The 13,352-nt window shown below is 37.7% G+C and overlaps 3 protein-coding genes across 4 annotated transcripts; all 3 read left to right on the top strand.

The window, feature by feature from the left end:
• The first annotated feature begins 4 nt into the window (after nucleotides 1-4).
• On the top strand, nucleotides 5-5,039 carry LOC123880126. The gene is made up of 7 exons (XM_045928067.1): nucleotides 5-150; nucleotides 589-658; nucleotides 1,262-1,399; nucleotides 2,283-2,431; nucleotides 3,086-3,189; nucleotides 3,915-4,072; nucleotides 4,872-5,039. The coding sequence occupies exons 2-7, from the start codon at nucleotides 597-599 to the stop codon at nucleotides 4,966-4,968; spliced, it is 708 nt and encodes a 235-aa protein (XP_045784023.1). The 5' UTR covers nucleotides 5-150; nucleotides 589-596; the 3' UTR covers nucleotides 4,969-5,039.
• A 705-nt stretch (nucleotides 5,040-5,744) lies between these two features.
• LOC123880108 lies at nucleotides 5,745-10,281 on the top strand. 2 transcript variants are annotated; one of them, XM_045928026.1, is made up of 4 exons: nucleotides 5,746-6,602; nucleotides 6,681-6,812; nucleotides 6,981-7,485; nucleotides 7,893-8,295. In XM_045928026.1, the coding sequence occupies exons 1-4, from the start codon at nucleotides 5,885-5,887 to the stop codon at nucleotides 8,263-8,265; spliced, it is 1,728 nt and encodes a 575-aa protein (XP_045783982.1). In that variant the 5' UTR covers nucleotides 5,746-5,884; the 3' UTR covers nucleotides 8,266-8,295. The 2 variants fall into 2 exon arrangements, with proteins under 2 accessions (XP_045783981.1, XP_045783982.1); XM_045928025.1 differs by lacking the exons at nucleotides 6,981-7,485; nucleotides 7,893-8,295 and adding an exon at nucleotides 8,522-10,281 and having other exon boundaries at nucleotides 5,745-6,602.
• A 1,529-nt stretch (nucleotides 10,282-11,810) lies between these two features.
• Nucleotides 11,811-13,348, top strand: LOC123880135. The gene is made up of 2 exons (XM_045928079.1): nucleotides 11,811-12,163; nucleotides 13,096-13,348. Exons 1-2 carry the CDS (start codon nucleotides 12,005-12,007, stop codon nucleotides 13,264-13,266), a joined length of 330 nt encoding a protein of 109 aa, XP_045784035.1. The 5' UTR covers nucleotides 11,811-12,004; the 3' UTR covers nucleotides 13,267-13,348.
• Nucleotides 13,349-13,352: the final 4 nt, after the last annotated feature.

Here is a 13,352-nt window from a genome sequence, read left to right as displayed (position 1 = left end):
AAATGTGTCAAATTATGAATTCATTTTTATTTTTGGCATGGATTTAAGGATGTAGTCAGATAGTATTATAAATTAATAATAATTCTTATTATTTTTGGAATTTTTGCAGTTATTCTCAATGCGCACGCTATGCACATCGTCTAGTCCAAGGTATAAAAAGAATTATTATAATTACATCATAGTTCCTTAATCTTAGATTACATCCATGAGTCCAAGAGAATAGTACATATTCCTTGGTTTAATTACTGGTCGTCTCTGTCGAGAGAGAGCCAGGGCGTGCCAAGATCTTCTGTATTTCATAAAAACTGAAAGTTTCTTTGTGTATAACTGTCTATGTTATCTTGGTACTATCCCTGTGTTGGGGAAAATACGCAGAGTAACTTTCAGCTTTTATAAAATATCGCAGGTTTGGTCTCTTAGTCCATCAGAACTACCTAGTCAACAGGATGACTTTACAGATTTCGGCTTGATTTTTCCTTACCAAATCCATACCAAATCCAGGCTCATTAGCCTATAAAATTGTTGATAATGAAATATTTTAATATATGTACTACCTATTCGTTGTTTCTTCCCTGCTTTCTTTTACAGAATTTAATATGCCACATCCAGAATATCCACAAAGCAATGTCGCAAAGTTTAGTGGCTATGATCCAGACAAGTATGTACATTCACCAGGTATCAGACATCACACCATTCTTTTGCTTAATCTAGACTTATCTGACAAAAATGGAGGGGCGTAGCGTAACCTAAATAAAAATTTTACTCGCCCTCCGATTTTATCTTATTTTGATCAATGCTCTAATAAGTCTAGAATCTAGATTGATGAGGAGAGTGGTGTGATGACTGGTATACCTGGTACCTACCTAATTATTTTTACTTTTAGTAAACATTAAGTATGTACATTATCAACGAAATTGTTTGATTTAAAAAAAATACTTATTTCATATATCAACATCGATCGACACCCCGAATTACCGTAAAAAGCTCCGCTTCGTTGTCGAAAGCACTGTTGGTTGATTTATTTATTTATACCTACCTAGACGATGCCCGCGACTTCCTCCACGTAAGTTTTGATTTTTTAAGTCTCGTGGGAATCTTTGATTTCCGGGATAGGATCTCCAGGATGCAAACTATCTCTGGTCAAAATCGGTCTAAAGGATGGGCCGTGAAAAGCTATGAGCCAGACAGACTGACAGATAGGCACACTTTCGCATTTATAATATAAAGTATGGATATAATATTAGTACGGATTAATTCACAGATACGCATTAGATGAAGTCTCACCAACTGTAACAACTGATGAGAGTTTAACACCTAACCAGCCGGCTCATTTGACCCAGCGAACCATCAATAAGTTTCTCCGGCCTTTGACAAAAGATCTAGACGAAGTACCACCAAGGTTTTTAAGACCTATGTTATTGAGTTACTGAAGAATTCACTTAACACAGGAAAAAGCAGAGACTTGCGCAGTCATAGACCGAGATCCCGCATTACTGCATACTGGATCTTGTATAACATCATCATCATCATCATCAGCCTGTGGAAGTCCACTGTTGGACATAGGCCTTCCCTATAGAGCGCCACCACACGCGGTCCTCAGCCTTCCTCATCCAGCCACTTCCCGCCAGCCGCTTTACATCCGCTACCGTGGACGGAAATAGTAGCGCTGCCGGGGACTGGGGGCCATTTGTATAATATGTTTCACAAAATCTTACTAAATAATATAAGAAATTTCTAGCCTGTCTTTTTCACGGAAAGCTCCTACTTTAGTTTATGTATTTAGCCCTTAAGAGTTACCCATAAGCTAGCAATTTTGAATCATTTAGGCTATAGTGAAATTTCAACTCAACCAATTTACAAATTAACAATATCCAAACTTAGACTAATAATAATATGTAATTATATGTATCCAAATTAATCCAAGCGTGAATAGTAAATACTCGGGATTCGTAAATTACTCCTTTATTATTATCGTGAATTAATCCAAACGAGAATAGTAATGATTCGTGATTCGTCATGACGAACCCATTGCTGGCCCACTACTGAGTACAAGTCTTCCCTCAAAATGAGAAGGGTCTGAGTCATAGTGCGCCACGCTGGGCAAGTGCAGATAGAAATATCACAACCTTTGAGAACATTATGGAGAACCTTTGCCGTTATTAGTATGTATTTAATTGCTTAAAATGCACAGAACTTCGAAAAATTAGAGGTGCGTGCACGAAATCGGTCCTTTGACCTCCCGCTTGACTTGGCTCTATTCATGATTATTTATGCTTTGATAGACCAACTATAAATGAACTAACTGATGCTATAATCGACAAGATGGTTCAAAAAGACAAAGCGTTTTGGGTGGACAAACCAGGTGCCAACGCTTATACGCTAACAGATGCTTATTATAATTATGGTATGACTACGGAGAAAGTCTTGCCACGTAAGTAATTTTTTATGGGTGCTCGTAGTTTGACCTACGTCATATCGAATATATGTACTTATCGAATTTCAATAGCGCGCTAACAACAGCTAATGGTTGAAACAATTTTTTTGAAACCATTGATGTTGGAGCTATCTATTTCAGACAATGTTTTCTCTAATTTAATTTCACCGAATGATAAGATGGATTCTACTATGGGAATGTATATGTACTTCTATTAATTATAACTTGTATTTCGAAGCGCTAGCCACTTTGGCAACGCTCGCAGGCTATAACCACAGAAATTAAAATGAAATGTATGATACCTACATGATCTTCCACCAAATTAGCCAAACCTATTGAAATACATAACTTGTATTAATAATATTTAGGTGTTTCGTGCTAAGTACTCGAACGCACAGTTCAAACTACTCGACGGATCGGGCTGTTTGGCATGCAGATAGTTCTTATGACGTAAGCATTCGCTAAGAAAGGATTCTTAAAAATTCAACCCCTAAGGGTGTAAAGTGGGGATTTGAAATTTGTATAATCCACGCGGATGAAGTCGCGGGCTTAAGCTAGTTATTCACTATAGATTCTATGGTTGCACTAGATTGTGGTTTGTCCATATGTTTCTTTTATATAGTAGGTACTAATAACAGCATACCTCAATAGCTCATCAAGATGTGTTTCCACGTTCATATCAGTACGACCTGGACTGTGTCAAGTACCGACGCCAGCACGCCTGTGATGGATTGAAACAAACTGGGGATATTCAGGTATTAGAAATTGACAGTATTAACAATTTTTTGAAGTGAAGCTTCTTAATGGAAGCATATGGTTATGGGGTATTTAAATTGCAAAAAGTGAAACGAACGTGTTATCTCAATGGCTGGGCAGAGGCAGGCAGATTCACTACTGCCAGGTATCCCAAGACATAATTTGAATATCATATTTTAATAGCTGGCTCCTTCTATTCATTAACAGTGAAGACAAAAGATCTACTGATTGTGAACTGATAGGTGTAAAACGTGTTGAGGGAAAAATAAAACGGTAATAACGATACATTTTTTCAATAAGACGCTGAATAAAATAAAATCTTTTTCTTTTTCTTTCTCTATTATTATTATTCAAATACAAGTTAGACTGCAATCTCACCTGTTGGAAAGTGATGATGCAGTCTAAGATGGAAGCGGGCTAATCTGGAAGGGATATGGCAGTTTTTATTAAACCATAACCCTATGGTTTTTACGCGGCATCGTACTGGAATGCTTGATCACTTGGCGGCACGGCTTTCCCGATAGAGTGGTAACTAGCCGCGGCCAAAGCCTCCAACCAGACCAGACCATACAAAATTTAGAACTTATAAAATTCCAAATTTCCCTGCTTGGAATCGAACCTGGTACCTCCCTCTTATAAGACCACAGCGGTCACCACTGCGCCAGAGAGTTCGTCGTCAAAGTCAATATTAACTTAGAATATTGCATGGTTTTTGTATTTTTAGAAACCTTTGGCTGCTTATTGTCACACATGTACTAAAAAAATATCTGCAAAAGGAAATAAATATGCAGCTTCATCGGATTCAATGCAGAAGCGATGGCGGTACTATCCGGACCTTACAGCTCCGTTGACGCCACAACAAATACGCCAATCAATGGATGAGTACGTATTTTAATCGTTTTCGTAAAAGTGTGATAATTAACTTCACAGGTATTTTTAACCCCCGACCCAAAAAGAGGGGTGTTATAAGTTTGACGTGTGTATCTGTGTGTCTGTGTATCTGTGTATCTGTGTATCTGTGTATCTGTGTATCTGTCTGTGGCATCGTAGCGCCTAAACGAATGAACCGATTTTAATTTAGTTTTTTTTGTTTGAAAGGTGGCTTGATCGAGAGTGTTCTTAGCTATAATCTAAAAAAATTGGTTCAGCCGTTTAAGAGTTATCAGCTCTTTTCTAGTTTTCTTGTAGAAAAGAAGGTTAGATAACCGTTAGGTTCATAATATTATGTCAATAGACAAATGTCAAGCTGTCAAGATGGACGTTGCCTAAATACATAATTATTTATTTGAAAATGATGTTTTGGAAAACTCAAATACTTTGGATCGTCGGGGGTGTTAGAAATTTTTAATTTACACTTGTTCATAATAATTGAGCTAATTGTCGTCGACATGCAATGTAGACCACAATTTTTAGGGTTCCGTACCTCAAAAGGAAAAACGGAAACCTTATAGGATCTCTTTGTTTTCTGTCTGTCCGTCCGTCCGTCCGTCCATCCATCTGTCCGTCGTGTTTGTCAAGGAAACCTATAGGGTACTTCCCATTAATCTAGAGTCATGAAATTTGGCAAGTAGTTAGGTCTTATAGAACAAGTAAAGGAATGAATCCGAAAACCGTGACTTTATGGTTACATCATCCATAGTAATATTATATTTTTTCACAACGCTGTAATTTTTAATTTCAGGGTAGGACGACCATTCAAAAATGAAGCTTGCAATTGGTACTACAAAAATTATCCACCAGTTAAATATAATTGTATCATGCGGAAATTCTCAAAATAACGCTTCAAAAAAATATCGTTGGATCTTTACGCCTTTCATATTGTTTTTGACGATAAAACCATGTGTTGTCATTTTGCCGTTTTTATTTTATATCAGTAGTACGTATATAAAGATTACTGATACCTTACTGATAAGTAGTTAATACGCAGAAGGACTGCCATACATGATTTCAGTTTTTCAAGTCCTACCTAACCATTGGATCCTACCTATTCCTATTAAATAGACACATTGAATGTGTCAGCAATCAGCACCTATTATCTATATCTATGGTCAGCACGACGACAATGCCGACCTCCGCTGCCGTCTTCTGCGAAAAATTTCATTACTCGTAAAATTGAGGTCTCCACGATGCAGGTTCTCTAGTGTGGAGGCCAAAGGCAAAATGACTGTTAAACTTCTTTGTCCACAAAGATTTATTTATTTTTTATTTGCATTCGACGCGCCTGATGCGTCCAATTCGTGGCTCACATTTTCAATACTGCAAAAGGAATTGCATGCGCTTCTTGCTGCTATCTCTAGAAATTTATAATTACTCTTGCTCGAACTAATCATTTATCTGAAAAACTAATATTTTCTAAAAAATTAGGCTGATTTAAATGGTATTTTTAATTTTTTACCATTAGTTTTTTTACCATTTCTGCCATACATACAAACTTTCGCTTTTAAATAATAATCGATACAATCTTTTCACATTAGATAAAAGCTCCTTGCTTGAAAGAGTTTTTATATGGTTTTCTGTGCTTTTTCTTTTAAACGTAGTGATTTACATACTCTTTGCTTTTAAAAATGATTTAATCAATCTGAATGACGCCCTGATTTTGTTTTTCTAGAAATCAAAATTTTAGGTATGTTTAACACATAGTATTAAAATATAAAATAAAAAGTATCACGTTCCCATCCCCTTTTAAATACAGCAATGCCGAATCAAAACGATAGCCTCTTCCTCCTCGAGGTGCTCATTGATAAAGTAGTATTTGTGAAAAGTCCTTGTTTTTCTGATAAGGATTTCAGAACTTGCGTCAACATACAATGTCCAGGAGTCGAGCCTCTAGAAATATGTGATGATGAGCCCGGAGCATGCATAGCAAAAAGCACCGGTCCTTTTATAAAATCATTTAACAATGGAAAATCCTGCCTGTTTTCTCTCACTGAGAGTGATATTTCGAAAGCCATGGCTAAGTATCCAATAAAGATATCAGTGTATAAATCCTTGCCATGCGGCTGTCTCCCTACTAAAATAACAATGGGAGAATGTGAAATTGATATGACTAAAGAATTCGTGGAAGCGCGCAAAACCTTTCTGGAAGATCCAACGAATGTTAGCTATCAAGCTCTTAAAGATTCATTCCGGATTGTCGGACCCGATGGTTCCGAAACCGGGGAAATCGTCATGTTTTTGCGTATATCTTGTTTTGGCAACCTTATTATCACTAAATTCCAAGGACCAGGTGGTTCACCAAACCTCGGAAATGAGAGAGGTTCTGCTATCGTCGATAGATCATGCGCACCGAACAAAGATTTTCAAAGTATACAAGACCCGTGCGCATGCGGTGCAGCACGAGGGTCGGTTGGTGGTACAACTGGTGCAGGACAGCCTTGCGACGTAAGAGGTGGAACTGGAGTTTGTACGCCAGGTAAACCAGTGTAGAAAACAGGCTCAACTTAATATTTTACGTAATCCTGGAATTTCCATAGCTTGATTTTGTTTACAGCTAGAGATCCTTATAACAGTATGCCTTGCGAAAATCCTGATGATCCTTGTTACTGTTCGGGACCTAAATCACAGCCCAAGGAACAAATGGTGTGTCGCAATACTGACCAGTATTGTTTACACGTACCTAAAGGTTGGTATATAACTTAAATATTTAGCTAAGTAACACTTTTAAAACTACATTTTTCTATTGTTAAGTTTTGCATAAATATAAATAATAGGTAAACATAGGCTGTTTTGTTTCAATATAATAACATTAGCCGAGGCTTGAATACCTTAATGGAAAAAATTTCATGGCCAGGTCGCACAAAGGAATTCGAGGAAATAGGCACGACTCTTGGTGGCAACGAGCTAAAGATAAAGGTTCCCGCCAGTGCTTCCATCATTAAGAAGATAAGTCAAACACATTGTATGATGCAATGTCCTTACACTAAAGGAGCTGCAGACGGCGGACCATGCGAGCCACCATGTGGAAAGAATCAAATAAGTTTAGCTCTTCCAACCGAAAACATTTGTTGTCAAGGAGCACAACCTGCTGAAACACAATTTACTTGTACAACGGAAGGTTGCATCCAAGCGGCCAAGCATGGTCAACAAGCAGCTTTGGCGCGTGGTGACGGCAAACCACATCTTGAGTTACCAAATCGAGACGTATTTGTGTTAAAAGTAGCAAAAACTGCCATGGTTAATGAAAAGAAATGTAAATTAGAGCTCGAGCTTGTCACGCCCAAAGGACCTGATAAAAAACCTCCGACCAAGAAAATGAACTCTTGTCTACAATCAGATCTTGACTGTAGTTGTTGTGTTCGGCGCTTAAAAAAACAAAAGGGAAAGAAAAAACTTTAACATTTTTAGGGATTGGTAATTGGTATCTCTAAAAATATTAATGATGTGAAAAATTATATCTTACATCCCTAAAAATGTGTTGTAAAACACCCCTTGTCGACCACAACTATTTTCAATAATAACAATTTTCAATAATGTTTAAATTAAAAAAAAATATTTCTAAATCATTGAATGTAGAATGGACCTAGATACCGAAAGCAAAATCAACTTCAAATTAGTCAATAGAAGCAAACTCATATGTTAACTCTATTAAATTTATTTTTATTTTCAATCGTAATTGTATAATTAAACTACATAGACAGTTTTAAGTTCATCTTAAATTGTGTTTAGAATGATGAAAAAAGTACATGCATATTCACTGTTGCGCAGATTGCTGTCCCACTGGAAACAAGGTTGTGTTCCAAATTCCTACGGATTCTTGCGACCTTGGCCACAGACAACGTGCACACTTTAATTTTTCTTCGGATGGAGTGGGAGACTTAGCCAGAGATGAACCTGGCCAACTTATGCCTACGACAACACAAGATTATCCAGGCGTTGTATACGATTTTCCATCACAAGTGATAAAATTGAGGATCGGCAAGACTATCGAAATGCCCGGCAGAAAAACAAAACTTGAATATCAATTTATTACACCTGTTATGACACATGAGAAAGTGGTGCCAGTTAAAGATACACGCACTGCGCAATGTATGCCAACGTGTTCGCCCTGTTGTCCTGTGTATTCTAGATGCAAATAACTTGTGCACTAATCTCATCCGTATCCGAGAGATCTTTTAAAATAAATTCGTTTACTAAGGCTTGTTTTCTCAAAATAAGATCAAATTCGGATCAGATCAATGCACAGTCTTTTTTTTTAAATAGTAATTTAATTAATTCAATAAGCACTTAAGTTCTATACACAAAATTTAGTTTTAATACTGTATTGTTTTACTCGTGTAATAAATTTTTCCACTACTAAAAATCTCATTTCTTTATTATTTATTTCTCACGTAGGTACCTGGCTGAAAATGCCGTCTTATCAAGAATTGAAGAATGAAAAATCATTGATAAATATTAAACATAATCTTCAAAACGACTTCTCCAAAGAACATATTAACAAAACACAGCTGAATATTTTAGATTATTTAAAATTATTAAATGCTGTACATGGAGTTCCTTCTGGAAAACATATACGATATACTTTCGCTCCTGAATTGAAATCAACATTTTCAAAAACAGAGTCAAATAAAGGCTCAATGACCTTTAATGAATCGGAATATAGTTGGGAATCTTATACTTCAGTCATAAATCCACCTATTCGAAATACTAGTAATATCACAAATAAAGGCCTATTTGGTATACAAGAAACTTCAGTATACATGACTTTATCAGACAACTTTTGCCGTAATCGAACTTCAAGTACACAAGCTACAGCATCAATAAATAAGTGTTTTCAAGTTTCAAACGAATCGCCTCATTCAGCAAGTACTATTGCCATATCTACAGACTACTGTTCAACTTGCACTGTATCAACACTACCATATCGTGCGTCTAAACAAGTACCAGATACCTTAACAAATCCCAAAATATATTTTTTTGGAAGAAAAAAAAATGAAAGTAAACAAAAGGGGATGGGATCTACGTGTTCACATACAAAACTACAAAAAACAAGCCAAACTTCAACTCACGCAATAAAAAGTGAAAGAAAATCGCCAAGATCGAGTTTGGGGTCAGATTCAAATACATCTATGCAGAAATCAAAAACAGTTTCAAAACCAAAACCAAGTAAGACTTCAAAAGGAGCTGCAACCACTATAGTTACCTCTAAAACTGTGACTATAAAAGATGAAAAACAGCTGAAACCCTGTCCAGCTTTAAAAGGCATGACTAAAGGGGATATGACGGTGACTGTTTCTCACATAATAATCGGACCTAAGGAATCATGTCCCGTTCATGGAAATGAACCTTGTCAAGGACCAAAATGTGTATTAGCATCATCCGGAGAGGAACAAGGGCCAGTAAAGGTTACCTCAGTGAATAATCCAAGAAGAGGGGTATTTGAAATAGTCATTAGAAAATTGACCGGGGCACCATTAGCAAAAAATGAGTTGATGTTAGAGTGGACCCCACCACCCTCTCGACCACCAACTTGCAGCGGTCCATGTCCATTATCTTGCCTTCCATCTGGTTCTTATCGTCCATCAAAATGTAAATTGATAGTTTGCCGACCTGCAAAACACTCCAAATGTTGTAAGAAAAAGCCATGTGGACAACCATGTAGCACACTGCCGTGCAAACCTTGTAGAAAGTGTTACAAAAAAACTTGCTGTGGTAGTCCATGCAACCCCTGTAAGCCTTGCTTACCACCCTCATGCTCAGCACCTTGCGGCAGGCCCGCATGTGCTTCGCCGTGCAAAAGTTCACCATGTCTTCGGCCTTGCCCTGTTGGACGCAAGCGTCAACGCAGGTCTCGCAGCCAACCTAAAATTAAATCGCATCACAAAAGGATTTCACCATGTTACAACCGTTCAAAAACGTGCCCCGTCGTTCGATGTAGTAGCGTGCCTGGCCCTTGCATCGGGTGTTGCTCCGCGCAGCCGTTGTGCTTACCACTAAAGTGTTGTTCATCGGTTCCATGCAAACCGCCTAAAGCATGTGCGAGTGCATGTTCGTCATGCTGCGGATAGTTAATTTTCCATAGTATATCAATCATAGATCATTAAACTTAAATAATTTGATCGACTACATATATTATGAAGGAAACTTGAAATAAACTTACAAAGATTTAAGAATTGTTTTATTTGAAGATGTCTTGATACTTTTATCACACTTCACACTAATATTATAAAAGCGAAAGTTTGTATGTGTGTGTGTGTGTACGTTTGTTACTCCTTCACGCAAAAACTACTGGACGGATTGGGCTGAAATTTAGAATGGAGATAGATTATACTCTGGATTAGCACATAGGCTAATTTTTATCCCGGAAAATCAAAGAGTTCCCACGGGATTTTTAAAAACTACATCCACGCGAACGAAGCCGCGGGCATCAGCTAGTTTAGTATAAAAGTCAATACAAAATTACCTAAGTGAGGGCGTGTCGTGTGTTGACCGCAATTTAGGACAAGGAAGGCCTCGACGTCTTAACTCGGGTATGAAGGTAAATTAGACATGTTAGGATAGAACCATTGAAATGCATCCATATTCAATATTCATCCTGTAGGACTTAGGACTATGGCAAATCCAAGAAAGGTAGGTAGATCCCTATTATAATGGTATGGTATGGTAATACATAACGTTTACATATAGAACATAAATGCATAAATATAAACCTAGAAGAATCTATCTTACTGTTCCTATGCATAACTCAGATCAATTTTATTATTAGATTCACAATAAAATGATATGATGTGTGTAGGGTACTGGGTTTGAAGATAATTTTCTTGGTTGTCACTCAAATGGTCACTCATCATCATTATCATTATCAATCTATCGCCAGTCCACTACGGAGCACAGATTTCCTCTCAGACTGAGAAGGGTTAAGGCCATAGGGCCATAGTATGTCACGCTGGCCCAGTGCATATCGGCGAACTTCGCACGCCTTCGAGAACATTATAAAAAACTCTCAGGCATGCAAGTTTTCGCACGATGTTTTCCTTCTCCGTTAACAGGGCTCTCTCCGTCACTCGTTTCCACTCGTTTCATACAATCGTAGTTCCAATTTCATTTGAATACTAAGCAACCAAAGTCCATGAAATTTTTTCAGACATATTCTAGAAACTAATATCTATGCCTGTGGTTTTCCAAATTTCCGTTAAAATTTCGGTTTCAAAGTTACACGGTCTTAAAAATTCACATACAAATCTTTGAGCCCCTATAATTTTAAAACTACATATTTTTAGAAAAATCTACAACACCACAGGCACAGATATCAGTTTCTAGAATATGTCTGCAAAATTTCATGGACTTAGGTTGCTTAATATTCAAATGAAATTGGAACTATGATTGTATGAAACGAGTGACGGAGAGAGCCCTCTTAAAGCAAGTCATATACTTCTATTGCTTAAAACATCTATCATACGTCAATGGTCAATGCACAATTCATACTTTCTTTTTCTAAACTTTAGAAATTTACCTACTCTATGCTTTAGAATTTTATTTCTCTTTGGTGTCATGCCATGTCATAAATTAGTCATAACATTGTTGACATAAGTTTTGGAATGGTTTGAAACATGTTTGAAGCATAGAGATAATAGTTTAGTGATTACATACTCTTTGATAGTTAGGCAAGGTTAGGTATATATTTCATCCATGGTTTGATATGAGAGTTTGAAGTTATTTTGGTTTTTGAAAAGTTTTACTCATTTTATCGATTTTGAAAAGCATTATTATTTCATAATGATGTAGATATAGACGATAAACATATAAAGATATCTAAATTTACAAGTATCGTTATCAGAATCAAGTTTCTTAGCGTCATATGAACCTATTTGTTTAACTATGGATGCAAAAGGTACACAAGTGCATGCCAAGGCAAAGCAATCTAAATCAAGAGCAGGTCCGTGTCCATGGCTCTGTAACCCAGTACCAACTAGTGTGCCCGCCCCCGGTAAAGCACAGGCTGTTATACATCCTAGAAAAGATGTGTTCGTTCTGAAGGTAAGGTCTTAGGGCCGACGCACATATGGCGGAGCGCAGGGCAGAGCATTTTTCACAGTCAAAATATTATCGACATTGTCCTCATTGAAATAATAATATCTAAAATCAATCGTGCACCCGTGCGAATACTCGCGCATCCGCGCGCAGTCCCGCGCGTTCTCTGGTAGAAATTCACGCACGTGTCACGCGATTAAAAAACTTCGTGGACATGCTCTGCGCTGCGCTCCGCCGCCGAAATAAAATTTTTAACATATTATATTTACTTAGGCTGATTTTAGTCTCACGCCGACCGCACGCGCACCGTCGGCGCTGATGGCTAAGATGTATAAACTTATAGGAAGCGTTTTTGAAAGACGCGTAGCTATCAGCGCGCACGGTGGCCAGCGCTGATAGCTACGCGGCCGCACGCGTCGCGCGTCTGCGCCGCGTAGCTGTCGGCGCTGACCATTTCACGAGCGCCTCTGCCTTCTATGAGCGTTCTAGTGTCGAGCGGAGCGGATGTAGTCAGCGTGTACAGTTATGGCGAATTGCCGGTTTCTATTCCTTTGGGATAGGTAGTACAAAGCAGCAATAATTAATACACTCCACATTTTTGTCGTCGTCTGTACAGTAAGGCGTTCAGTACGATACTAAAACGAGCCACGCTGAGCCTCAGCGCTGATGAACTACGCGCTGAGCTATGAGCGCTGACGGTGAGCGTGAGTCTAAAATCAGCCTTAGGCACCTACAGAAGTTGTCCAGTTAAAGTTTTATTACAATAGGTAGTCTAGCATGATAAACTGGCTGATATATCGACTGGGCTGTCTAGAATCTTGAGAATTTGCTTACAGCTTATTTTTTAATAAAATAGACCCCCGTCAGCTTTTCCTTCCATATAAATAAATTTAAATCAATGGGACAAAATGTATAATATTTTTTATGTTTGGCTTAAGGTTGCAAAAATAGGGCCAAACGGTGACCGTCGTTGCAAGATGGAACTGGAACTGGTGACGCCTAAAAGATCTGAGAAGCCTGTCCCCTTCCGCCTGGATACTAGAGAAGTTCAATGTGAACCGGAAGTTGATCCTTGCTGTTGCAACAAACCAAAAAAGAAGAGGAAATAAATCCACTTTCAAGGCTAAATAATTCCTTTTGAAGAATCTATGAATAATTATTAAGTTTACGCAACAATAAACTAATAAAAATATAA

This window comes from Maniola jurtina, chromosome Z (genome assembly GCF_905333055.1).
Source record: "Maniola jurtina chromosome Z, ilManJurt1.1, whole genome shotgun sequence".
NCBI classification, from domain to species: Eukaryota; Metazoa; Arthropoda; class Insecta; order Lepidoptera; family Nymphalidae; genus Maniola; species Maniola jurtina.
This window is presented reverse-complemented; position numbering and strand designations above follow the sequence as displayed.